Source organism: Corylus avellana, chromosome 7 (assembly GCF_965113065.1).
Source record: "Corylus avellana chromosome 7, dhCorAvel1.hap1.2, whole genome shotgun sequence".
Lineage (NCBI taxonomy): Eukaryota > Viridiplantae > Streptophyta > Magnoliopsida > Fagales > Betulaceae > Corylus > Corylus avellana.
The window spans coordinates 351000-377437 of NC_142496.1; the positions used below are offsets into that span (position 1 = coordinate 351000).

A 26438-nucleotide genomic window follows, 5' to 3' on the forward strand; every position below is an offset into this window, starting at 1 on the left:
AAAAATTATTAAACAATATTTTATCTATATTATTATTAAAAAATAGCCTATTTTGTCCAAAAAAAAAAAATCCCTTATCAAATAGGTAAAAAAATATATATAGAATATAGAATTTGATGAGGCTAAATATTATCAAAACAAAGAGATATTCTAAATTCAGCTGATCATGTGGTTATCTTAATCCATTTTGGTAAAGTATCAACTCTTTATTTACCAAAATTGCTCCTTTTCAATGGTTAAAAACACATTTCAAAATACAATGAGAGCAAATACCAAGATACAAATAGGAGCGAACAGAAACTATTAAATTTTGGAGTGAGCTAAGCCCATGAAAATACTCCAATTTCTAGAAACCAAATCCATAGCATAGATCATTATATTAGTGTATTCAACCTTCACCGGGATCATCTTCATTTCATATAAAATAATGGAATTTTAAATGAATAAACATCATGTACACCAGTAAACGCAACAAAACAAAATCTTGATTGTAAAATGATTTTTTTTTTTTTTTAATTTTTTATTTCACTTGAAATAGAGAAGATCATATTCACCACCACATAGGTATAAAATTTCAATTAGGTCACATACCACATGCATAAAATTCCTTATCGTTATCAGAGAAAGGGAGAAAATAAATATATTTAAGTTAGACAAAAATAATCAGGCAGTAACTTCAACCATTGGCAACAAGCACACTCAAGAAAGCTTCACAAAGGGTAGGAGAGCCAAGAAGTGAGAAGTCAGGGGGGGTGTTATTAGGGTTCCTATTTCTGATAATTTACAATGCTCCAGTATGATCTCTCAGCATAAACACCACAAAATACATCTGAGGTGGTTTCAGAGCCAAAAAGGAAAAAAATAAAAAAATAAATCTCTAATGCATTCAGTTGGTATCCTGAACTTTCTCATGGTAGGTAAGAGTAAAAGAGGCAAGAAGTTGTCAGTAGAACTACTGGGTTGTCACACTCTTTGCAAGATTCCGCGGCTGGTCGACGTTGAACCCCCTCAATACGGTGAGATGATATGCCAGCAACTGTACGAAGAAAGGGCAGATGAAAGCTTGCTCAGTGGAAGGCATTGATATTCAAAAGGAGATACTAGCCTGGTAAAATTGATAAGAACAATGAACCATACAAGAAAATAAAGAAGCACACAATTGTGGATGGAAAAGTGGTCATAAGATTCCACATGTTCTTCTTTGTTACTCCGTCTTTTGAGAAATAAAATAGTGATTTTTAAGTCCAAAGATAAGCTTCTGTAGATTGAAGAAAAGAAATGTCGAGAATAAACTCGTGCGTATTCCAAAGGTGTAAATGCATTACAGCTAGCAATTCAAAGTAATGTGTATCTGGTCATTCTAAAACTCGGAAGGTCCTTGGAACCTAATACACCGAGTCCTCTATGGAAGGCATTGATATTCAAAAGGAGATACTAGCATAAATGACAAAGGAAAAGTGTAGATGCATACATTAAGCAAAACCAATTACACCATGGCCACAGCAGCCGGGCCACACCACAAAACCAAAAAAAACAACACACATGGTTTATCGAACTACTTATTCACATATGCACGTGAATTTAACCATTTATTGGTACCCCCCACATAAAATGACTAGAATTCAAGTCGTATGACAAAATTAGAAATTAAATTGCCAACTTTTACTTTAGATAACGATTACAGTTGACCAAGATAAATAGTACATATGCTGAAAAATTGCAGGAAGTATACCTGTAAGGGAATTATATTAATTACAGGTTGAAGACAATCCTCAACCTGCGGAACCTCAATCACTCGACCAGATCCCCCAGCACACACAGCAGCAGCATCTCCTTTTGAACACATCACTATTAGGCGACCTTTGCGGGCATGAAGTTGCTGAATAACAGACTGCTGCTTGCTGTCAGCAAAAGATAATGTCAATAAACTAAGAATTTTAGATGACAGAGATGCTCCTGACTATGATAGAAGTAAACCTGAAGCAGGCATCACGAGTGGCAATCACAACTATAGGGAGATTTTCATCAACCAAAGCCAAAGGACCGTGTTTCATTTCACCGGCAAGTATTCCTTCGCTATGCATTAGTGCCACTTCCTTTACTTTCAAAGCACCCTCCAGAGCTGTTGCATAATTGTAACCTCTCCCAAACACAAGGAGTGACTGCTCAGCAATCAACAGTTTTGCAAGATCCTTCATTTCCTGGTCAAGCTTCAATGCCTCTCTGACTGTGTCTGCAAACAAAAGATATAGAAAGCAAGAAAGAATAACTTTCTAACCATTTCCTCAACTTCTTTGAAAACAGGCTATATCCCAATGAATTTTCAAAATAGAAAAGCCCAAAACTTACTTGGCAAGTCAAATAGACCATCTATTATAGCCTCTCTTCTTGCTTGATTGGAAAGAGTATCACCTCCTATCGCTAGTGCTAACATGGCCATCACTACTATTTGACTTGTGTATGCCTATCATTGATAGTGATGATATAAAAAACCAACGCACAAACAACCAAAACAAAGATCCTATAATTGCAACATTTACCTTGGTACTTGCCACACCAATCTCACAGCCAGCATTTATATGAACGCCACAATGTGTATGCCTGGCTATTGCACTGCCAACAGTGTTTGTTATGCCAACACATAATGCACCATTTTCTAAAGCATATTCCAATGCAAGTAAAGTATCTGCAGTTTCACCAGATTGACTAACAAATACAGCTGTATCTTCTCTGTAAATTGGTCCCTGCCGATCCAAGAGATCACTAGCAATTTCCATTGTAACAGGGATGCCTGTAGATTTCATATGAAATAAATAAGGAAAAAAAAAATTCAGAGAAAAACTAATTTTACAAGCTGCAAAATAATACTGAAAGTATACAAAGTACTCACCAGAAAGTTCTTCCAAGATGGGTCTTGCAGCTAAAGCAGCATTGTAGCTTGTTCCACAACCAATGAAAACAATCCGCCTGCTACGCCTTATTGTTTTAAGGTGATCCTTCAGCCCACCCAAAAGAACAGTCTTGGCTTTGGAGGAACCTCCACGAATAAGCCTCCCCCTCATTGTGGTTTTTAAAGATTCCGGTTGTTCATGAATTTCTTTCTGCATATAATGCTCGTACTTTCCTTTATTTATTTGTTCAACCTCCATCATAAGAACAGATAATGCACGTTGCACTGAAGTAGGTCGAGCAAGGGAATTGCCATGTTTTTCTTTGTCATTATCGAACTTGAGAATTGATACTCCTCCATCCTGAAGCAACCATCATCATAAGTACAATTCAACGTCAATATCAATGAATTAGCCAGCAGCATTAGTATCCATAATTCTTTAGCACGGTAACGCAGAGCCCTATTACACCCAAGAACTGCAGGGTCTTTTGCCCCCCTTTAAGCTCTAAACAGTACATGCCTGAAATAGTTTCAGGAGGGCGATTTGACTGATGGAGACAAAAAGTCTCCAGTAAGTAAAAAAGCCATAGAGAAGGATGGGAAAGTGACCATCAAACTGTTTGTGTGGTATGGTAAATAGCCTCAGAATGACATGAAAAACTTGCCAAGCTATACATAAAAGTGTTCTGCGACAGAAAGACTTCCCACAAGCTGTACATCATACCGCTATCCCAGTTCAAGCTTCCGGAGAAAAATGATTCCCCTGTTAAAGCTATGAGTTTGATTTAATGGCTATTATTATTTTTACTAATAAAACTAAGAGGTTTATATAATGACCAGAAACATTTGATAAAGGTGAAGGGAGCATAAGTTACACATCTTCTGCTTGCCACACTACCACTCTGTTCAGCAAATGAGATCTTCTGTGCCTTGAAGTGGAGAAAACCCAGTTTAGCAATGCCTTCCCCATTGGTTCAGTGAGATGCCACATAGCAAGCTGCTCCAATTTCCCATTCTTCATAGTTTCTATGAAGGGAACCAGACTTCCTTGGTAGCTCCAGAATAGCACCTTGAATCCACAGAGACAACGAGAATGCAGGAATAGATAATCCAACCAGAATCTCGCCTAGGGCTGACTACCTGTCTCACATCTCAACCTCACTGACCAACCCAAGAGATCCAATGAAACAACAAGAATGACGGAAATATCACCTTGTTCGACGAACTAGCATTTGGTCAATTTCAAATGAAAAGAGCAAGACTGAAGTCCTAAGTGGACATGAATGAGGCATTAGTGGGGATGTGGTAACATAGACAACTTATAACCCAGAAGTACACAGCTACTTCCCAACTTCTGCATACCATTTCTTTCTCATTAATGCTACAATGCCATTGTGATATCATATGCAGCAAATATGACAGCAGAATATGTGGTTTACGCAGAAGTCTTCCTGATGTAGGTTTCTATTAGCAGACCATACTTTGGAACTTGTCACTGATTCCTATGGATTTGCATAATGTATGTAGGAATGTGTGTCTAGACATGGTTTGCTGTACAATCCACCCTATCCTAACTAATCCCACACCCTTTACAACATGGTGGTTGGTGGTGCAGGATTGTCACTAGCAAAGGACTAGGCAAATAGTGTTTTAAATGCCAATCATAACTCTTTTAAGATGGGATTAGCATCTAATATTCAGATGGAAGTAAGGCACATGCCAAGTCCAAAGAGACAAGTGGAACAACTTGTATACTTGCACAAACACGAAAAATAAACTAAATAAAATGAAGTCAAGTACCTTAAGGTGAACTACTTCACCATCCTCAATTACCAAAACTTTCTTTGTGTGTTCAACTAGAGCATTGGCATCACTGGATAAGAAAAGTTCTTTGGGGTTTCCATTCTTTGAAACAAATTTATCATCATGAAATGCCGATCCATTGCTTGCGTCTTCTGTCAATTCCTGAGATAATAATAGCAGTAAGGGACAATCTGAGAAAAATAAATGCAATCAGACAGAAGGTCACATAAAATTTGTCCATAAAATGTAGGAGATCATGACATCATAAACAAGATGGTCAAATAGTGAAAGAAATCTTTAGAACAGTTCTTTAGAAAAAAAACAAAACTTCAGGCAGCATCACGTACTCTTACTCTCTCCACACACACAATGATTCTTAACCACCTGAACTTAAGGTGTACTACAGAAAGAAAAAATACATGCAGCATAATTCCTAGGCAAGATTAACAATGAAAGAGGCAAAACCAGTCATTCTTTTCTTTAAAGCATCTACAAGCTTTGAAAAGCACCAAACATAACTTCTGATGGTACTTAATTAACTCTTCAAGGAAAAATATTCTGTATAAATCAGGAAGTCAACAAGATAATACAGGTGGTACAAAACATTGGCCAGAACTAAAGATTAAACATGATAAACAAAAGAACTCGTAACAAGGATTTGGTGGTATAAAACCAAACTAGTAGAAGCTTAAATCTTTTCACATTTATTACTTAACAACATTGACATATAACTTACTTTTACACCTAAGACCAATGGGCTGCCACGTTTGCAAGCAATCAATTCATTTGGATAATGCCGGCTTTTAAAAATAAGAGCATATGCTCCTTCAAGATGCCTCATAACTTCAAGCACCACTTGACTAAATGTGACAGTCCGGTCACCTGCAACACAAATGATAAAACACTCTATGCTCATGTCATCTTTAATTGTGCTTCAAATTTTATATGAAATGAAAAGGCATTTCAAAAACAAACCAATAAAGTCAAATGCACTATGTCTTGAGCAATAAGAGTGGAAGCAAAACACCATAATTGGGTCAACTACTGTCAGCCAAGAGAAACAGTACAGTGCTTTCATACCAAAAAAATGGCGTATATCATGTATATGTCCTTAGATAGGTACAGAAGGCTACTAAGGTTTACTTAAGTCACTTTTTACACAAGTACTACTAATGGGTTTTAATTATTTCCCTTTAGAAAGTGATATTAGTTTTCAGACAGCTTGTCTGAAGACATCTAAAAAGAGCCTGCATCAGCCATATGGGTGAGAAGAAGCAAACCTGCTTAGACAGGGATCCTTTAGCGCACAAGCTCTATATACTGTTCATGTATGTACAAATATGTGTCTTTGCTAATTACATGTATACAAATATACAATGTATCATATGCTTTCAGTAACACGAATGAAAAAAGTAGTAAATAAGATGATAATGCCACAACCCAGCCAGAAATCTCATTTTAAATGTTCTGGAGCTATTTTACTACTTCATCCACAAAGATATATGTATTGCATGAGTTTCTTGAAATTCCAAAAGCAATTTACACATTTTAGGCAAGAAAACTGACTTCATTCCAAATTTAGTATTACCTCCTTCAGTTGCTTTGTCAAAAACAAATTTGGCAAGCTTTGGAATTACTTCTGTATCTGTTTCAGATTCAAAGGTGAACCCATGTCGGACTAGCGTCTCCTTTAAGACCTGAAGATTTACATATGAAAATTGAAAACAATGTACATTGAAATATAATAGAATTCTAAAAAATCATCTACGTGAACGTTCTTACAGAAGCAGAGACATTATAAACATTTATTGCATTCTTTAATCATTCTTTGAAACTCAAGCTAAGACCAAGACCAGTAATAAGAAACGGTCTACTCCAATGAAGATTATTGCATGAAGAGAACACATCAGTCAAGTAGGAATTGAAGAATAATAAAGAAACGAAACATCTTGCTGCAGAAATCTTAAGCATACCTCATAATTAGTAATAACACCATTATGAACAACCAAGAACTCGTTTCCATCATCAGAGCTCTGAGGATGACTGTTCCTCGGAGATGGCTCTCCATGAGTTGCCCACCTGGTGTGCGCTATGCCAGCATGGATGGAAAAAGATTCCTCCAAATTTAAATCCGTTTCAGCGACCTCTGCAAATAGTAAAATCACCATTAGTTTTTCACCTTCGATCATGTTACGGGAAATATATCAAAACAGAAGAGTCAAACAAATGGATGTAGAAAAAATATATATATGTGTTACTAGGCATGGACCAACTACAGACATGAAACCAAGTCATATTTCGCTAAAGAGAATGAAAATATAATAGCTAGAAAGAGCATTTCTAAAGACTGCTCTAGTCATATATATAAAACTGGGTGTGTATTACCGATTGTCATTGACATTCCTATAACTTATATATCAAACTTACACCATTTTTTAACGGAATTAGAGGTAAATTTCAATGAATTTCAAATTCTGGAAATTTACCAGATGTTTGTTCCGGGAAATTAAAACGAAACCAGGACAGATAAAACGAAAATGGTTGAAATTTCTAAATTGGTTCCAACCAAGAATTTAAAATTTCAGGTTAAACGTTTTGAACAGTAAAAAAAATTGGTCAAAACAAATACATCATTATACTCGACCATAGATAGAGACGAATATTCTAAGAAATGGATGGTAGATACACCGGTGATCGATGAGAAAATGTCAACGAAAACCAATCCATCCAAAAAATCAGAGAGAGAGAGAGAGAGAGAGAGATCAAGCAAGGAGAAATTACCATGGTAGACAGATTTGACAAGGGACTCAATGTTTCCCTCGCGGCGGAAGACGAGAGGAGGCGGACAGACGACGGAATTTTCGGAGGACGATGAGGAATTGTTGTCGGAGTCGATGGCGATGCCGGCGGAATCGTAGCCTCTGTACTCCAAACGCCTGAGGCCATTGAAGAGCACCTGCAGAATGTAGCGCCTCTCCTTCTTCACATTGAAATTCAAATACGCAAATATCCCACACATTCTTCCTCTCTCTCTCTCTCTCTCTCTCTCTCTCTGTCTTCCTTCTTCTTCCTCTTCCTTCTGGGCTCAAGAGGCAATACACTTTATTAATTTTATTTAAATAAAAGAGAGAGAGGGAGAGGGATGGACCGATCGACGAATTTGACTTTCTGACTTTTTGCTTCTTTTATGCGTATATGGTAGGTATATTACACATGTACATTCAGTTGCACATGCATATTCATGGAGGGGTTCTTTTGTCATTTTAGTTTGCGTAAAGACTGCCAATGTGTCATGATGTGGTTGGGGAGGCTAAGTCATAGCACTTTCTCTTTGGGGGAGTGTTTTTTTTTTTCTTTTTTTTATTCTAAGCGATACAAGGACAAAGGAAAGGAGAAAGTAGAAACTACAAACAAACAAGAGTTGGACAAGACAATTCAAACATAGGAAAAACAAAACAAAACAACAAAACAACAAAAATTGAGATAATTTATCCAAGTTAATCAGACGAGAGACTTTCAAATTGTGCAAGCTATACATTTAACCTTATCCCCATTCCCTATGACATAAACAAGCTTCTTTATAGACAAGAGAGTTATTATTGTGAATACATTTCCAAACTTAATAAACTTTTGCATTTTTATGCTTTAAAACATTGGCATGTTTGGTAATAGTCAAATATTATTAATAAAATAAATCAATTTTCAATATTCTTATTTTTTTACATCATATCAATCATTTTTTACTATTATTTAAATAACAAAACAAAAACAAAATTCACTTTTTTTATATCAAATATTCTTACTTTGTTTCACGTCAATCAATTTTTACTATAATTAAAAAAAAAATGTTGAAAAAAGCTCCAAAGCTTTTACCTAGCAGAGCCATTAACCCAAATGATGTCCTCCTTTGGCAGAATTTTCCAATTTGGCCTAGCAAGAAGAGCTTTTATTTTGATTTTGCATAATTCTTGGCCCCAATCCACCCATTCCCCTATGTTGAGAATATCAACTACTTATGTCTTAGATTTAGTCTGCCCGGAGCATGTATGTTCAATAACTGTAGTAGTACATAATTTAGCGAAAATTAAGGTCATAGATAGTATTTGTAACCTCATAGCTTGTGTCTATATTTAATCAGAGCTTTATATTCTTTGTAATATAAGAGTTTTATGCTCTTGATCCTTATCAATAAATTCTAAATAACTCCTGATAAAAAAAAAAAAAAAAAAATCCCCCCAACCCCCTAGGTAATTGGAGGGAGCACAAACTTTTTTCTAGTCATTCACCTCACACCATAGTCAGTCTTAGCCTTTTGCTCAATTATGATAATCGAGTATCTTGAGTCTCTATAACAAGTAAAAATTAACCGACTTTAAAGAATAAAGATCCAAAAACACTTTTGAGCTCATATTAGATTCGTTTTGAGTTCTTACATGGTTCATCTGTTTCAAAAGGCAAACAGATAGTCTAAAACCTATTTAGACGGGCAAGCTCCATAAAAATTCTTTCACATTTGTTAGAACCAAATCCAACTTTAGAAGAGATCAAAATATGCAAAAATTATACTTTTGATTGATCATCTATGGAGGGCTTGACTACCGACAGGCACTAAGGGGCCCATTTGTGAAAGAGCCCAACATAATTCCAGGAACATTAGGAATTGTGAATCACCATGGGTCTAACAACCCACAACCCGATTAACTGCCAAGATTCGAGTGCACATTCATACAAGGATATCGCCTAGCAACTGATTTCCCTTTTGCTAGCTCAACGTACTTTCTGACCATGTCGTGTAACCCTTCTCAACAAGCCTAGAGAGAAAATCTCCACGTCAATAACAACTTATTAGCGAAAATCTCTAAAATCCTAGGGAGGAGGAGCATAGACAATGGCTTATATAAAAGGAATAAGGGGTGCTCACTTGAATATACAATTATGACCCTAGCCAAACTATACTTAAATTTCTTCTCAATTTACCTTCATCACTTGGGTGTTCGAGTGGCTTCATTTGACTCATCAATGAACCCTTCAAATTCTTTTTCTCCCTTGTAGAGCCCCTATTTGGCACGATGCTTAAGGTCACTGTAGGTCATCATATCAACCGTTGATGTTGTTTGTAGGAATTGATTTTCTTTATTGTGAATTATGATTCATCGCAACAAAATGTCTCATGATAGTAAGTTATATTGGGGATATTTTAGGTGAACGATGCCAACACTTTTGTTAAGTCATATTGAGGAGATTTTAGGTGAACGATGCCAACACTTTTGTCGTGTCGACTCGACCATTGAACCCCGCCTCCGCCCCCCAATTAACCCCCTTGACAGACACACAAATTGTCTCCGAAATGAATCCTCCAAAGTTTTCCCATACCAATCCGTAGCACTTTTCTTTTCCACCTCTAGTAACTCCAATGAGCAACACTTCATCTCTCTTGAAACTCATCTAGCTCAACACTCCCAAAATATAATTTTTCTCGTCCATGCAAATAAGATAGGTCACCCACCTCCTGATTTTAAAGGCTAATTGACAGTGTCAAATATATAAAAGTAAATAAAAATGTGATTTATAGTACAAACAATACTTTAAAAATAAAATAAAATAAAAAGTCACTAAAAATATGTCACATCAGCTCGTATAAAATTAGTTAACATTTTTAAATAATACTACAAGTGTCTCTTGTGTCCCTCTAATAATAATGTGGCTCTTAAAATTACCTGAGCTTGTGATTAAACATTATTGAATTTTAATCAAATGATGATTTTAAAATCAACCTCATTATTGGTAATGGACTGGAGAGGATCTTGTTAATGGTCAGATCTTTTTAAAGAGATCTGGTTAAAGAGATCTTGAGGTCATAAATATGACATATGTCACATTAATAAAAAATAATAATAAAATATTATATATTTTTTTAAAAAAATTATAAAAAATTAAGGGGGTGACTGAACCACCCCAGTTGGGGCTCATGGCCCTTTGGGGTGGCCACCAGATCTAAAAAAATAAATAAAATAAATAAATAAATAAATTATTTGGCCCTTGGAGGTGGTCGGATCACCCCCAAGGGCCCTGAGGTGGCCAAAACCACCCCATGGCCCTTGGGGGTGGTCCGGCCACTCCCTAAACCCAAACTATATATATATATATATATATATATATATATATATATTTGGCCCTTGGGAGTGGCCGGACCAACCCCAAGTGCCATGGGATAGTCCGGCCACCCCCTATGGTCAAGATAGTCACCTTTTATTTTTTTATTAATTTTTTTAATTTGAAATATTATTATTTATTATTATTTTTTTATAATGGGACATGTGACATGTGTCTTATTTGTGACTGTAAAATTTATAAAAAGAAATCTCAGCCATAAATTAAATATTCTTCGATCCACTATAGACTAAAAAGATCCTATTCTCATTCTTGAAGAGGATACTTGTAGAATTACTCCACCTGTATCATCGACTTGACTGTCACAAGATTAGGAGCATAAATCAGTTGAAAACATTGCCCAAACCAAGCCCGACCCATCAAGACAAGAGCCTAGAAGAACCACTAGACGGCATTAACGCCCTAAAACTGTTAAATCAGCTGTATCAAGGACCTCCCGCCGCCGTACATTTTCCGCAATGGCAACCAGGTAAGCCGTGAACCTTAGCTTTTCCTTCACTTTCCTTTACCATTTATTCAGCAACCAAACAAGCACACTCGCATGCAGGCGACTGAGAGCGTTCAAGCGGTGGATGAGGTCCCAAGGCATAGAGTACAGCGATGCCCTCTGCTTCACGGACAGCCCCGAGGGCGAGGGGATCGCCGTGAGAGCGCTGTGCGATCTCAAGGTAGGCGACATGGTGGCGAGAATACCAAAGGCGGCGTGCCTGACCATGAGGACCAGCGGGGCAAGTGACCTGATCGAAAGCGCTGGGTTGGGCGGTTCTCTGGGCCTAGCGGTGGCGCTCATGTACGAGAGGAGCTTAGGAGAAGACTCACCCTGGGCTGGCTACCTCCAGCTCTTGCCTCCTCAGGAGTGCTTGCCCTTGCTTTGGACTTTGGACGACCTGGACTCTCTCCTACGTGGCACTGAGCTCCACAAGGTATATATGCGATGAATGGTATTGTTTGTAGTCCGGTGGTACTTGTTTTTCCATTCAGAATTGGTTAATCTTATCTGGGGTCATCCCATCATGGGTGTAAGGATTTATACATTTTCTAGATGTCAAATTCAACTGACCCATTAGTCTCCCAGCTAGTCTGTAAGACTGTATCTATTCAAGGTTTGGTAAATTGTGAGATGCTTAAATTTGTGTAGAAAAATGTCTGATATGCTAGTGGTGCTAATTATAAGTTACTCTACACATTGGAATGCTATTGCAATATGTTACTCCTTATCTTTCAAGATCGTGTTTAGCATTGCGATTCACATACTAAAAGTGTGATTTGAAATCAAATCTTAGAAAATGTATTTGCTTGGTTGTACTTTTTAAAAAAATAGTATTTTGAAAATGTAGAAAAATATGCATTTTCAAATCGCAGGTTAGGAGGCACGTCTTAGGAGAAGACTCACCCTGGACTGTTTCAGCATTCAAAATATTGTCCATCTGATCATGTCTTTTAAAATTGTAGGCAGACTGTAAAAGAAGACAAAGGTATTATTTATGAGGACTGGAAAGATAGTATTCTGCCCCTCTTGGATTCACCACCTTTCAATTTGGATCCAAAATGTTTTGGCATTGAACAATACTTCGCTGCCAAAAGTCTTATCGCGTCTCGGTCTTTTGAGGTAGATGAGTACCATGGATCTGGAATGGTTCCTTTGGCAGATCTGTAAGTTACACTATCACATTGAGGTCCTGTGAATCATTTCTCTTGTATAACTGAATCTGATTTGTCTTGTTGGTCCCTTTAATTAGTTGAGAGGTTTACCATTATCTGATGCTCTCCTAACTCTTTGGCTTAATTGTGGTGGGTTGATTAGAAAAATGTTCAAGAGGATATAATCCGTGTAACCTATATATGTGATGACATTCATAAGAAGGAATATTTAAATGGCAAGTTGCTTGTTGATTTATCTTCATAGTTCACAATTATATTCTACTACATCATTATCCACAAGGTGCTAACTAGCCCTTTTCAAGTTATGCAACTCTAGCTGAAGCTGTGCAACTTGTGCAAATCAATTACTATGGAATAGAATGAGGGAGTAACCTCCTAGCGAGTCACATTTCCATAACTCATGGACACATATATAATGCTGTACCGCCTTTGATCAATCTCAAGAGTTATATCAGTTTTACATTCTCCAAATTGAATGCCTATGCCTTATCCAAGTTTGCTGTACTTATCAAAATGGGTTTTGACTTGACTATTTCTTACTTAAATGCCAAGGCTGAGACATTATCAACCTATTATTTGTAAAGGAAGATTTATCTTCTTGTCCAGCAAAAAGCTAACTTTAAATCCTGATAAACTCATCTGTAAGCTACCATGGCAGCTCATGTTATACAAGGTTTTAACATGAGTACTTGGAGTCAAATAAGTGGAGAGAGAAAAAAATTGTAATTCATGTGAAGAATGGTTAGTTGCATTTATTTGAAGCTGTACTGGTCATTTATTGATGGGCACTGCCTTTGGTTTTTCGAATATATATTCTGTTTTCCCCTAATTTGGTAAAGGTTATCTGTTCAATGAGGATATAAAGAGTCAGTTTACATATGCTTCAGCTATGATACAAAACATGTTGTGATATGTAAGATTTCACTGTTTGATGCCTATCACAAAATGGTGTTACTTCCTTGAGTATAGCTTGGTAGATACTATCTTGTGTTTCTTTCTTTAATAGTCTATTTATCTAGTTCAGCTTCGTTGTTCATTATAGGTAGAGTTCTTCATTGATGGTTTACTTTATGCTTTCTACATCTTGATGATTTAATTTATCCTTGATCTCTCTTATATAAAATCCAGTTTTAATCACAAGACAGGAGCAGAGGATGTACACATCACCTCTTTACATTCTTATTCTGATTCCGAAAGTGATTCTGATACCAACAAAAGTGATACGCATGTTGATACTAGTGATAATGACACGTTGATTCAAGATTCTTACTCTGATCAGAAAGGACCAAATACAACTCTTGTTGGGAAGAATCCTTCTCGGGGTAGTGACTCGGACTTCTCTTCGGTTTCGAGGGATGATACCATAGTGTTAGAAATGGTTATGGTGAAAAATGTTGAAGTTGGAGCCGAGGTTAGAATTTGTTCTTGTTCAGTCAGTTGCTTTTCCAGTCACTTTCTCGCATCAGTTATTTCAGTAGTGTGTAGGTGTGAGGTTGCTTTTGAATCTGGAGGTGCATTAATTTGATATCTTTGGCAAAAGAGAGCCACTGTTGAAATGGGTTGACTTGTCATTGGTTAATTAAAGGCCCAACACATCGACCGTTTGGAGCTATAACTTATGCAGTCCCAATCACAAGGGGAGGTTGCATCAGCTTTGCTTCCGAATGATTCACTTCTGTAGAGCAGCATTTATGTTGCTGGCCCTAACTATTTTACCATGTGCTAATAGTAGTTGAATTTATTTGCGTTGGTATCCGTTTTTGGTTTTATTTCTGTCATCTCATCTTTAAGTGCATAGTCAATTCAGAACCTTGGTGTTTTTGACTCTGCTTATTTTAAAATCCACTTTCAATACTTACCAGGGGGAAAAAAGAAGGAAAAGAAATTCAGTTTCCAATAGGTAACCCTTGATTTGAAATGATGTTTTATAAAACTGTTCATTTTATTCTTTTTCTTCTCCTCTCAGGTCTTTAATACATATGGATTGGTGGGTAATGCTGCATTGCTTCACAGATATGGATTTACAGAGCCAAATAATCCATTTGACATTGTAAATATCGATATGGAACTATTACTCCAATGGAGTTCATCTTCGTTTTCTGACCGGTACCGTAGAACCAGGCTAGCCCTCTGGAGAAAACTGGATTACTGTGGATGTGTTAGCCAGGACACTGAATATTTTGAGATCTCATTTGATGGGGAACCCCAAATTGAGCTGCTGATATTATTGTACATAATGCTGTTACCAGAGGATACATATCATAAGTTGGACCTCACAGTGTCAACTGCAGGGAACTCTAATGGATCCATAGGCATGATCTTGTCAGAAGAAGGCCAGTTCATTTGGGAAAAAGCTTCAGAAGTGAGTAAGGATTTGTTGTTGACAGAGGATGTTTGTGATGCCCTTTTGTCGCTGGCAGATATGCGAGAGAGTTTTTATGGTTCTAATTCAATAGAAGATGATATTGAAGCACTTGGGAATTGTTGCATAAGAGAGAGAAAGTTGTACCATTCTTTAATGCTGCGTGTCAGTGAGAGGAGGATCCTGGAAAGGCTCAGAACTTATGCTGCTGTTGGTGCTCAGTCTTTTAGAACAGCTAAGCGATCCTCAGTGAGGAAAAAGTTAAAGAAGAAATGAAACTTTGAGCTCTATTTAAACATCATTTGTGGCGTTACTTGTAATTTCTCCAAATGACAGTGCAGAGGTTCCGCTGCCACCATTGTTTCATGAAGTGAAATGGTGAAATTTTAAACCATTATGTAACAGTAGGCAGTTGGTAGGCAATGTCAGCATTGGTAGAATAGATGGCCTGACTTTTTATTCAAACCCAAGTGTGAAACTTATTTTCGAGTCGATTTATGAGATTTTGTTGGCCTGTTTAGTTTGCTTTAGAGGAATGGAAATGTGCATTTTTGTATTACTTTGGCTTAATATATTATTTGCCTCAGCCAAGTTCTCTCCTTGCTCATGCATCTCTCAGTTGGATTTGGTTCAGGTGCTCAAGGGAGATCCTGAAGTTTTTTATTTTTATTTTTTACAGTTTAGATTTTAATTTTAATTTTAATTTTTTTTTTTATAAAAAAAGTAGAATTAAATCTGAACCATTAAAAAAATTACAGCAAATCTCTTGATCATCATATCATAATGTATAGATCTTATACATATCCCACCAAAATTTGATCCAAGTTTCCCGTTCTCTCAATCACAAACAAGAGGCTGAAGAAATAGTTTTGGTGTTACTGTTATCCAGCTCAAATGGTGTCTTATCTTTCGGGAATGGGATTGACCCATTTTCTAAGAAATAGCTTAGTTGACCTTGTCGACCTTCTGGAAGGGAAAAAGTAGTGGTCCTAGTGGATGTGGGAAAAGAGAAAACTTAAGAGCGTGTTGAAATCCGAAAAAATGAAAGCAATACCCCTTGAATTCAAAGAAAGACAATAAAATATAAGGATTTGTGCGTTGGTCATCAAGACTTGGATAATCTTACGTTTCCTGCCATTCATGTCGGTTAGTAAATCTATTGAATTATTTTTTTATTTTTTTATCAATTTTTATACACTTAAGCTTTTATAATTTATCATGGCTCAACAAATTTTAGCTACCAAATTTTTTTAAAGCAGGTACATTAATTAGACTTTCTATTTTAGCTATATATATATATATATTCTTTAATTTTAAAGAGGAGATAATCATCCAATTTCAATTATGTGCAGCACGTTGACATCTAGTTTTCATAGCCCATTTATAGGTGTGAGAGATCTTCCTTTGGCTCTAGTCAATTGTGGCAACTAAGAGTAATTTCAAATACTAAATTCTTATCTCATTCTAATTCTTTTGGACTTGTGCCACCGGTGTTATCGGTCTTTGAATTTTTTTAATAGGGGTCGATCCAATAAAATTAAGTGAGATAAAAGTTGAATATTTAGCATTAGTTTACAACCAATCATAAATTTCAACATCATGAATTTGCCAATTTCTTATTTGACCAAAAAAAGATTAAAAAAAACAAACTTATCATTTTGTTACAAAAATTACCTCCATCTCCAATGAAAATGAAGTTTTGCCAACTTTTACTGCGAGGCTGGCCAATGAAAATGGTCTTATATTTGGATCGAGTGAGACGTGAAAACCCACATATGCAAATTGGCAAATGAGTTATAAATAAATACTCTAAAGGTTAAGGATTGATTTGAAATTAGAATGAAATGTAAGGTGGTGCTAAACAAAAAAAACAAAAAGAAAAAAACAATATAAGAAGAAGACGGAGCAAATGTCAGAACGGCAGAGCTTATAAAGCGCAATTCATTCAATACCAACCCCATCTCCTCTCTCTCTCTCTCTTTCTCGTATATCAACAACTCAACACCATTATCGTCAGAATCAGCAACGCCTTGAGTTCTTTGATTAAAAAAAAAAAAAAAAAAAGTTAAAATGGACACTTTCTACATATCGCATGGAGCGCCGACGCTGTCGTTTGACGATTCGATACCGGCAAGGCCTTTCTTGAAAGCATGGCAGGAGAAAGGTCTCTGCCCAAGGCCCAAAGCCATTCTCGTCGTTTCCGGACACTGGGACACATCCGTCCCCGCCGTCAACGTCATTAACGGCCGCAACGACACCATCCATGATTTCTATGGCTTCCCTAAACACATGTACAAGGTACTACACACAACATCTTTTATTTTGATTATTCCCAATCTTTCGTGCTATAGGCTTGTGTAGAGCTTTCATGGGTTGCGTTATTTTTTCCTCTTCTGTTCCCCCACCCACCCCCCACCCCCCCCCTCCCAAAAAAAAAAAAAAAATCCTTTTAGACAAATAATTGTGAAAAAGGTTAGGTGCGCGCGTTGGTGGCGGGCGGGTTTGGTGGTTTTTTAATCTACCAACTTTTGTTCAATAGTCCCTTCTTTCTTGTTCTATTTCTATTTCTGTCCCTGGGATTGTACGCATTTTACTTTTTAGTCCATAAACATTAAACAAGTACCTGCCTACTTTCCTTATTAATTATGTGTTTTCAATTCAATGATATATACGATCTCACTATCCCTCGTCAATCCCAGATAAATGATAATGCCATTTCAACTGATAGTGATGTGATATATAATATTATTATTATTATTATTTTTTTTTTTTTTTTGGTGTTAGAAAAAAAAAGCTATTCAAGAGTAGATTGATTGTGTGACATCAACGATGAAGGACATTACTTGGATTTGGAAACAAATTAAGAAGCTTTAAGAAAAGTTTATTTATTTATTTATAGTAATTCATTTTGATATATGTTGCAATGTTTTGGTGATTATGTTCGATGATTACCAGATAAAGTACCCTGCACCGGGAGCTCCAGAGTTGGCAAAGAGGGTGAAGGAACTGCTGATGGCATCAGGGTTCAAGCGTGTTGACGAAGATAAAAAACGAGGGCTTGACCATGGTGCATGGGTCCCCCTGATGCTGATGTATCCTGAGGCAGATATCCCAGTTTGTCAACTCTCTCTTCAGTCAGATAGGGATGCTACTTATCACTACAACATGGGCAGGGCATTGGCTCCTCTTAAGGATGAAGGTGTTCTTGTCATAGGTTCTGGTAGTACTACTCATAACTTGAGGATCATTTTGCCCCCAGGCAGCCCCGTTCCTTCCTGGGCTTCCGATTTTGATACTTGGCTTAAAGATGCTCTTCTTCAAGGAAGGTAACCATTTTCCATTTTTCATTTTCTAGCTTTGGAAATGCATGGAGTACTCTTGCATTGGTTTGAGGCCGCTTTCTGTGAGAAGTTTCATATGTTGGATGTGTTTATAAGGCACTTTTGCACTCAACATTTGTTTTAGAAGGATGTGTTTAGGCTTTTTGGTCCATTTTAGGAAAGGCATTTGTTTTTGAATCTTTGTATGATTTAAATTACAAGTCATGGCCAATTTAGTATTTCTTGCTAGCTTTGAAAATAGCCCATCATTCGAACCTTGGGAAAATAAGTCATCATTATGTGAATTCTGTATCATCTGATATGTTTGTGTTCAGGGTTTTCTTTTTCTTGTTGCATATTAAAACATTTTCATCAAGGTTGATGATGGTCCTTTACTCTTACCCTTAAGCAACCATTTGGGGAATATGAAACACAAAATGCCTAGGCTTTTCAACCTTCAGTTTCATTTGGATACTCAATCTGAATCTTAATTAGATTCTGAAATAATGTGCTTGAGTAAGGTTTTCATTTGTGAGAGCCAAATTAGGTGTCATGTCGCTTAATAATAGGCCGGGTTTGTCAAACATGTGGGAATGACAACCCATTATAACTTAGTAAATTAAGACACGTTATCTTGGGTCTTCTTTACTGCTTTTCTTTCTTGACTTCTAACCTTGGTTAGTCTATCAAATTTATTAATTATATTTTTGAATTAAGTATGTAATTCTTCCTGTAGATTTGAAGATGTGAATCATTGGGATGAGAAGGCACCCAGTGCAAAAATGGCTCACCCTTGGCCAGATCACTTTTATCCATTGCATTTTGCCATGGGTGCTGCTGGTGAAAACACAAAGGCAAAACTCATGCACCATAGCTGGGACATGGGTACTCTTTCCTATGCCTCTTACCAGTTCACGACAGCTACCAGCTGAAAATCGATCTCCATCCAAAAGTTGTGCTGCTATATGGTATCTATGCTGTCTCATTATATTTAGATACATCTGCTGTTATGTCATCTTCAAATAAGATTGGATGCAAACTGGAAGTTGTTGTGGACATGTAAATTGGCTACTTTTCCTTTGATTGTAAAATATGGTCTGTGTTATAAGTACCTTGTAAGTTATGTATCTTTGTGTTACGAGAGTCATACACCGGCAAGGGGAAGTAAGATGCAGTCATGCAGTGGAAGGACTCCTAGAATAAGAGGGTATCTCCTCAGAGAATTCTAGTATAAGAGGAATATCTCCTCAGTAGTTGGTAGTAGTAATAGTTATCAATATCTGTGGGAGAAATCTAATGTAATTCATCTACTATGTTCTCATCAAGAGTGTCTTGTAATGCTTATTTAAGCAGGGGATTAATGAATAATATTATCAAGTATCAGTATTTTAACTATATGGTACTTTGGGAGGTCCAGGGTGCCTTGAACTACCCTACCGTAATCAGAATGTATTATCTTTAGTCGCCATTATAGGCAAGCTAGCTCAGAAAACCGATCTTGCAGCACTGCCCGTTTATCGTCCTTTTACATGTTCCCAATCCCAGTCATGTAACACTTTGAACCATAAATTTTTTGCTAAAATTTGATTATTTAGCTTATTATCTCTATAGAATTTGGAAGCAGTAGCTGCAAGGTTGATCTACTTAATGTTTTCACCTCTGAACGTTGGACTGCTGATGCTGTCAGAGGCTATCTTAGGGAGTGACTGCATTGTCTGCAATCAATGAATATATGGCTTGATTTGCTGGAATATTACAGAGGAGCTGACCATGAATGCTGTCTATTTATGAGTAGAAACAATGAAATTTAGGAAAATTTGCAAATTCACTCTTCAATGGCCTAAATGACAGTTCTGAAATAAACAAAGAGTTATCTGTTGTTTTAATATAAGAAGAAGAAATAATAAGTGAAGTTTGTGAACAACTATTAACTTGGTATCCTCCAAGTATTGTCCCGAGTGTAGACAACATGAAAAGCATCTATCATCATCCCAAGTATGATAATTTTTTATATGATACACGAACTCGACATAAAATTAGTGGGTTAGTATTGAAGGTCTGACTCGTTTAATTAAATGGGTCGGTTTAAGATTAGTTTATATAGCGATATGACTTGAACCTCATACATGACATTTAGAGCAAAAGGCTTCAAAATTCCTAAGTTATTGGTTAAGGCCTTTGCCTCATTTAGAGCAAAAGGCTTCAAAATTCCCAAGTTATTGGTCAAGGCCCTTGCTTCCTCTGATTGCGAAACAATTTTAATGGGGTAAAAGTGAAATTAGTTTGTTCAGAGCCAAAACGACTTCAACTAGCCCCTTCCAATCTGTCCCTAGCTAACCCTTTGCTTCCACTCCACCTAAAGCATTTAATTGTGCTTATTCTAAGTGCTCATCCCGTACCATTAGGGAAAAAGCTCAATATATTGTATAATCAACATTTTTTAATTCTGTTTCCCACATTATACTTCACTTCTTAAGTTGGATAATTTATGATAATCACTGTGGAGAAATTGAGTTTAAACACCACAAATTTCACATGGAAGCATCATTAAAAAATAAGGATCCGAATTGCTAGTAATTTGTGCAGTAAATATGAAAGAGTCTCTATAGAGCCTACATGTCCTAACAAGTATGAGTGGGCTGTCCGAGATCTACTCGAACAAATGAGTCTCATAAGAGCTCTCTCGCATTTAGTGTAGTAATGCTATCAATCAAGATATCAAAATCGCTAGAATCTCTATCTCAAAAATAGCTTGAGGAGTGAAGGTTGGTGAAATTTTCAGCACTTTCTTGGGATATGTTGAAAGTTGACAAATTCTCACGCTAAATAGTGAAGATTTTGTGTTTGTATTCTTCCTCTTGAGACCCGAAATCAAATGAAAAATGGAAAGAGAAAGAGAAAGAGAAAGAGAAAGGCCCTAAAGATTTGAAGGAATCGTCTTGATGATTTGAATGGGATTCAATGAAAAGGGTCTCATGATCGAAGGATTCAAAAGCAAAGCCGAGAGCGCAATCTGCATTTGTTTAAGGTGGCCATGAGTGGCTTTTTGACCCCTTGACACCATTAGCTTAATATATTATATTTTATTGCAAAGAAAGGGATTAAAGAAGAGGAGCTACCTCAAAACTTAATTCTGTCTATTTCCTGCCTTTCAAGCAACATCTAAGCACCTAAATTATGAACCCTAAGTATGCCTAATTGTCCTATGCCCCGATCTTAACAGCGCATGCCTTTTTTTTTGTGTGTCTTTAGTGTGTGTTGAACCTTAAAGCCTTTCTTTACGAGGAAGAGAGAAGTGCCATTATTAGCCTACAAGCCAATTGGAGTTTAGAGTACCAAAACTGTTGAGACTTTTCTTGTTCATTTTCATTCATCATTTGCACACAATAACAAATTTTCATCATTCGCTAACCACCTCGTCTTCTTCTCGTTCTCTAAAGGAGGGGTAGCTCGTGCAACCACCCTTACAGATCTTTATGGAAGGAAACTAATGGTTAGATCGTGAGTCTTAATAGTCAGTGACCCACAACCGGTTATGGGTAGACGACCACTCTTAGTTGTTCATTTTGGGGTGATGTGTCACGTGGATTGTTGCACCAGTTTGTACAGAGATGTAGTAAAATATGTAGTATTCCTAAGCAGGCATGGTAAGTGTTTGTATGTGTATGTAAGTGGGTGTGATGGGGACAGAGCATTAGATTAATCTCCTCAAGTTCTTTATGTATTACAAGTAAACAAGTGAAATATTTTTAGAATAAAAAAGGAAATATTAAAAATCACATGGTAAGTGTTTATAGTAGTGGACGTGTGAGAGACATAGTGATTAACCAAAATCTTTATTTGGAGGCCATGCTGTGTAAGTAATGATGAAAAGACTCTTTAATACTGAATTTTATACATGGCTTTTGAGCTTTCCAGTTCAAGATGTTAGCTACTAATCCGGACGAAATCTAGCAAGCACAAGAGTATTGAGTAATGGATGGGAAAGAAAAGGCAGCCAGCTCAAATAAAGCAATTGGGGGAAGTTTTGCCAATGTGAATTGATTAGGGTTTGGCAGAGGCGGCGGATGCCTGTAAGCCCTCCGTGGGAGCTTCTCACAATTGCTTGCCCGATTGTAGGGATTCCGATCCCATCTTTACAACCACCCTTCAACTATAAAGCTACAAGAATTGTACCCTGCTTATCATACTTAATTTTCTTGCTTTTACCACAAATTTTAATTTGATGCAGTATATATATATATATACACACACACACAATAGATTTATAACTTTAGAGAATATTAGTTAATTTGAGCTCAAATGGTTTCGTGCCTTCTCACATTTTTTTAAATGATTTTTGGACATCTCTCCATGGCTTAGGCTTGATATCTGATAGTGCAAGCAAAGCAACCTTTTTAGGTCCCCTTAATTTACAATTAATTTCCGCCTTTCTCTTTGTCTCCAAGAGCTCTCTCCCTCTAAACTCACCATAATCCTATTACATTTAATTTGACATTTTCTACTTACTAATTAAATTCACCAAAAAGACTTTGTACCCTTTAAACCTCTCTCTCTCTCTCTCTCTCTCTCTCTCTCTCTCTCTCATTTATATTATATATGAGCTTCAGTTGCTTCACTTGCAAAATTCACCATCAAGACTATTCCTTGCAGCCTTCCTCATTCTTTCATTTTTCTATCATTTTTTGTCTCTCTCTAGAAAAGGAAGAAAAACTATAATCCTCTAGCTAAAGCCTTGCCATTTTCGTTGAAGACATTTAAGCTCATAGCTAGACAGGTTAAATGTTATAAGTATTTTTCCATACCTCTAAGACTCTCATCAGCAACAATTCTTCATTTTCTCTGATAGTCTACATCTTAATCTCATTCTTCCATTTCCTTGTGTTTTATAATTGATTTGGTTTTCTTCCTCCATACATCTTGAAGTAGCTAGAAAGTAGAAAGGTTACATTAATTTGTTAACTCTGTAAAGGTTTCAAGCCATGCCCACCATCAACCAGCTGCATCATTACTGCTGAGTTTAACAGGATCCAAAGGTCTAATACTCCCCCAAAGGCTCCCCAGAATCCCAGAAAAAAGCAGCATCCCATTCATTTTATAGCAGAAAGAATGAATAATTCATCCCATTCATTTTCAAGAAACGCCATCATGAGATACAAGGAGTGCCTGAAGAACCATGCAGCAGCAATTGGTGGGAATGCCACTGATGGGTGTGGCGAATTCATGCCAAGTGGAGATGAAGGCACCATTGAAGCCTTCAAGTGCTCAGCTTGCAACTGCCACAGAAACTTCCACAGGAAAGAGACAGAATCATCTGACTACCCCTCTCCATTTTCCCACACTCCACTAATGGGGTACCCTACAAATACCATGATAATGTCCTACAAAAGCGGGTCGGTTCCCCCCTCAGAGTCTGATGATCAGAAGGATGATCATGACTATGGGAGTGGTGCTGTGGCAAGGCCAGCTGAAAAGGTGATCATCAGAAAGAGGTTTAGAACCAAATTTACAAAAGAGCAGAAGGAAAAGATGTTGAGCTTTGCAGAGAAGGCTGGGTGGAGAATGCAGAAGGTTGAAGAATCTGCTGTGCAGCATTTCTGTCAAGAGATTGGGATCAAGAGGAGAGTCCTCAAGGTGTGGATGCATAACAACAAACACAGCCTTGCAAAGAAGAATTAGCCACTCACTCTCATCATACATCTCTATTTCATTCCTTCCGATGCTTCCATTTTCCTCATTAATTACATTTACAGATTTCCTTTTACAAGTGTTCTGATTTCTACCAAGTAGCCTAGTTAATTAGGGAGTTATGGATGTCAGAGTTTCAGGAATGCATGGAAAATTTCCATGCTTTTGAAGTATTTTTAAACCTGTTTCTTTGTTTCCTTTCTCTTTTAATGCCTTCTGATTTCTTTTTTGGGTTTAATATTTAGAGATACAAGGAATTATATGAAGTCAATAATATTAGATGTATGAAATAAAGAAGAGATTTCCCCAAACATAGTTTATTAAATTGACATTACATCTATTTCCCCTGCATGCGATTTTTACATACATCATATATTTTAAGAACAAATGTCAATTTAATAGATTGGATTGAAGAAATTTATTCTAACTGCAATATGAATTTAAAAAAAAATATATGAAAAAAGAAAAAAGTGTTCATATAATAATTCAATGGAAAGTGTTTATTATTATTTTATGACTAATTCGTAGTTTTGAATAGAAGAAAGCATTAATTTAACGCATTTATAGCACTGATGAATTTTTACCCACGATAAGATCGTAAATAGAGACATTGCTCTTTGGAAGTACAAAAGGTCGCATAATTAATGTTTTGAATATTTTTGTCACTTCCATCGTTATCTTGGTAAAACTAAAAGATGAAATGTGATGCACGATCAAGGGCGTGGTTGTTTATAATTGACTAATAAAGTTATACTATTTTTCGTATTTATCTTACATTGGTTAATATATATGAAGTATGTTGGGGATAAAATTTACTACGAGTTCCACTCAATCATTCAAACAATTTCATTACAGTTACAGAGTTCTATAATAACTTAGTCACTCAAAATATTTCGGGAGATTATCTCTCGAACACTACATGAACGTATCAACCACTATCTCTCAACCACCAGATGAACGTAGAATGTGTAACAACAGGAAGCAATTACCCAAAGCTTTATAAAAAAGATGCAACAAAAACTCTAGCTCATGGCTATATTCTCACTCCAAATTAGAATGCTAACTTAAGCATCGGAGTTTCCCAGTTTTTGCACCTACAGATCCTTTGACACATTTTACTATTTTGCAAGTAGCTTATCGCAGATCAGGCCGTACCAAAAATTGTTATAACAAAGTATTTTTAGTGGTATTCTTTTTGTTTTTTTAAGGGGCTGACACGATAAACCACTTGAAACAAGTTACTGGGTGTGAGAAACAAGCGTGCAAAATAAAATAATAATAATAATAAATTAAAAAAAAAAAACTAGAATTGGAGGACTTGACCAACTTTGATAATCTTCACCGGAGGAAGATTAGTCTTGAGCTTAGGATACCCAAAGAAGTTAAAACTAGAATTGGAGGTCTAATTATGATTTTTATAGACACTAATTGATGCTTCCATGATCCTTGTATTATATAAAGGCCACCGCAATTGATTCCTATGTTTCTTTATCTTAAAATGGTTGCTAGTGGGTTTGCTAGGCGGCTGATCGATCTTTACTTCCTTCATTTTTCGCTCACAATGATATGATTAACATTAAGACTAATCCAAACATGCTTTAGACTTGGATACCCATTTAATCCAATTAGGATTTATGCTTTTCATAAAAAAGAGAAAAATGCTATTAAGAGCATTTCATCTACTAGTGCTCCATTTTGCCAATAATTAGACTAGGCAAGTTGGTGGAATGCATATGGCTATGTGATTTAACGTTATCTTTCAAAGAAAGAGAGTTAAATAAATTAGTCTAAGAGCATCGAAGAACTAAAAATTTCTTTCACAAACATGACATTTTAGTGGACAAATAGATCAGTTTGTAGATCGAAATCCCCTACAATTGGAGCGCCGGATCCTTTGTTTTAAAGCCATAATTCCACTAGAAGAGGACAAAATGTTTCACATGCATTGATATGTCCAAGTTTTGAAAGCATTAAAGCTATCTTAGTGATTCGACAGTTTTATCCCGACCAAGTGGAAGAGGATCCAAGTCCTTTGATGGCTTTGATTCTGCAAATCCATTTCTCCTATGGGAGGTAAACCACTTTAGCTTCCTTATTTGCCTGTCAATCTTGTTCACCTTGGCCGACAACTTCCTCTCATTTATTTCAATTAATGCCCCCCAAGAGGGTCCTACCTCGATCAAACTCAATTGCTTAAGTTGCCTATGCAACTGTCAAGTAGGTGAGGCCCAAGTACCCTCTCACGTTAGATAATGGACAATAACTTTATTGCATAGGATCTGAATATGTTACCAACCCATACGCACGATTGTGGTAGACACCTTTTTTTTCTTCTTCTTATTCCCTTCTTTCCCCTAGTCCAACTAGAGAATCCATGCAACCTTATCATGGCGACATGTTTTGGAATGTTCGACTTTCTAAACTAAATAAGAATAGCTTGTCAGCATACCGTAATTTGACCAGAGTATGATAAACTTTAATAATGAGCATTCAAATACAACTATGTGCACCATTATATGCAACAGAACAAAAGCTTGACTGT

At 36.6% G+C, this 26438-nt stretch overlaps 4 protein-coding genes across 4 annotated transcripts; 3 read left to right on the top strand and 1 right to left on the bottom strand.

Moving 5' to 3' along the window:
• Nucleotides 1-736: 736 nt before the first annotated feature.
• GFAT (putative glucosamine-fructose-6-phosphate aminotransferase) lies at nucleotides 737-7838 on the bottom strand. The gene is made up of 11 exons (XM_059597211.2): nucleotides 7475-7838; nucleotides 6667-6839; nucleotides 6282-6390; nucleotides 5430-5575; nucleotides 4691-4855; nucleotides 2891-3251; nucleotides 2541-2791; nucleotides 2350-2464; nucleotides 1978-2233; nucleotides 1733-1901; nucleotides 737-1036 (listed from the first exon to the last, which is right to left on the bottom strand). The coding sequence occupies exons 1-11, from the start codon at nucleotides 7710-7712 to the stop codon at nucleotides 953-955; spliced, it is 2067 nt and encodes a 688-aa protein (XP_059453194.2). The 5' UTR covers nucleotides 7713-7838; the 3' UTR covers nucleotides 737-952.
• A 3353-nt stretch (nucleotides 7839-11191) lies between these two features.
• LOC132183792 (SET domain-containing protein) lies at nucleotides 11192-15474 on the top strand. Its single transcript, XM_059597213.1, has 5 exons — nucleotides 11192-11333; nucleotides 11412-11787; nucleotides 12321-12517; nucleotides 13655-13937; nucleotides 14493-15474. Exons 1-5 carry the CDS (start codon nucleotides 11323-11325, stop codon nucleotides 15162-15164), a joined length of 1539 nt encoding a protein of 512 aa, XP_059453196.1. The 5' UTR covers nucleotides 11192-11322; the 3' UTR covers nucleotides 15165-15474.
• Nucleotides 15475-16823: 1349 nt separating this feature from the next.
• On the top strand, nucleotides 16824-19603 carry LIGB (catalytic LigB subunit of aromatic ring-opening dioxygenase family). The gene is made up of 3 exons (XM_059599640.2): nucleotides 16824-17186; nucleotides 17844-18214; nucleotides 18945-19603. The coding sequence occupies exons 1-3, from the start codon at nucleotides 16959-16961 to the stop codon at nucleotides 19138-19140; spliced, it is 795 nt and encodes a 264-aa protein (XP_059455623.2). The 5' UTR covers nucleotides 16824-16958; the 3' UTR covers nucleotides 19141-19603.
• Nucleotides 19604-23317: 3714 nt separating this feature from the next.
• Nucleotides 23318-23887, top strand: LOC132185765 (zinc-finger homeodomain protein 4-like). Its single transcript, XM_059599543.2, has one exon. The coding sequence runs from the start codon at nucleotides 23318-23320 to the stop codon at nucleotides 23885-23887; it is 570 nt and encodes a 189-aa protein (XP_059455526.2).
• The last annotated feature ends 2551 nt before the right edge of the window (nucleotides 23888-26438 follow it).

Excerpts from the sequence above, each read along its gene's own strand:
- GFAT (XM_059597211.2), bottom strand. The coding sequence starts at position 7,712 with ATGTGTGGGATATTTGCGTATTTGAATTTCAATGTGAAGAAGGAGAGG. Across the intron at positions 4,856-5,429 it reads CATTGGTCTTAGGTGTAAAA|GAATTGACAGAAGACGCAAG; the intron begins GTAAGTTATATG and ends TTATTATCTCAG. Across the intron at positions 1,037-1,732 it reads TTAATATAATTCCCTTACAG|TTGCTGGCATATCATCTCAC; the intron begins GTATACTTCCTG and ends TTCTTCGTACAG.
- LOC132183792 (XM_059597213.1), top strand. Across the intron at positions 11,788-12,320 it reads GTGGCACTGAGCTCCACAAG|ACTGTAAAAGAAGACAAAGG; the intron begins GTATATATGCGA and ends AATTGTAGGCAG. Across the intron at positions 12,518-13,654 it reads ATGGTTCCTTTGGCAGATCT|TTTTAATCACAAGACAGGAG; the intron begins GTAAGTTACACT and ends TATAAAATCCAG.
- LIGB (XM_059599640.2), top strand. The coding sequence starts at position 16,959 with ATGGACACTTTCTACATATCGCATGGAGCGCCGACGCTGTCGTTTGAC. Across the intron at positions 17,187-17,843 it reads TCCCTAAACACATGTACAAG|ATAAAGTACCCTGCACCGGG; the intron begins GTACTACACACA and ends GATGATTACCAG. Across the intron at positions 18,215-18,944 it reads GATGCTCTTCTTCAAGGAAG|ATTTGAAGATGTGAATCATT; the intron begins GTAACCATTTTC and ends TTCTTCCTGTAG.
- LOC132185765 (XM_059599543.2), top strand. The coding sequence starts at position 23,318 with ATGAATAATTCATCCCATTCATTTTCAAGAAACGCCATCATGAGATAC.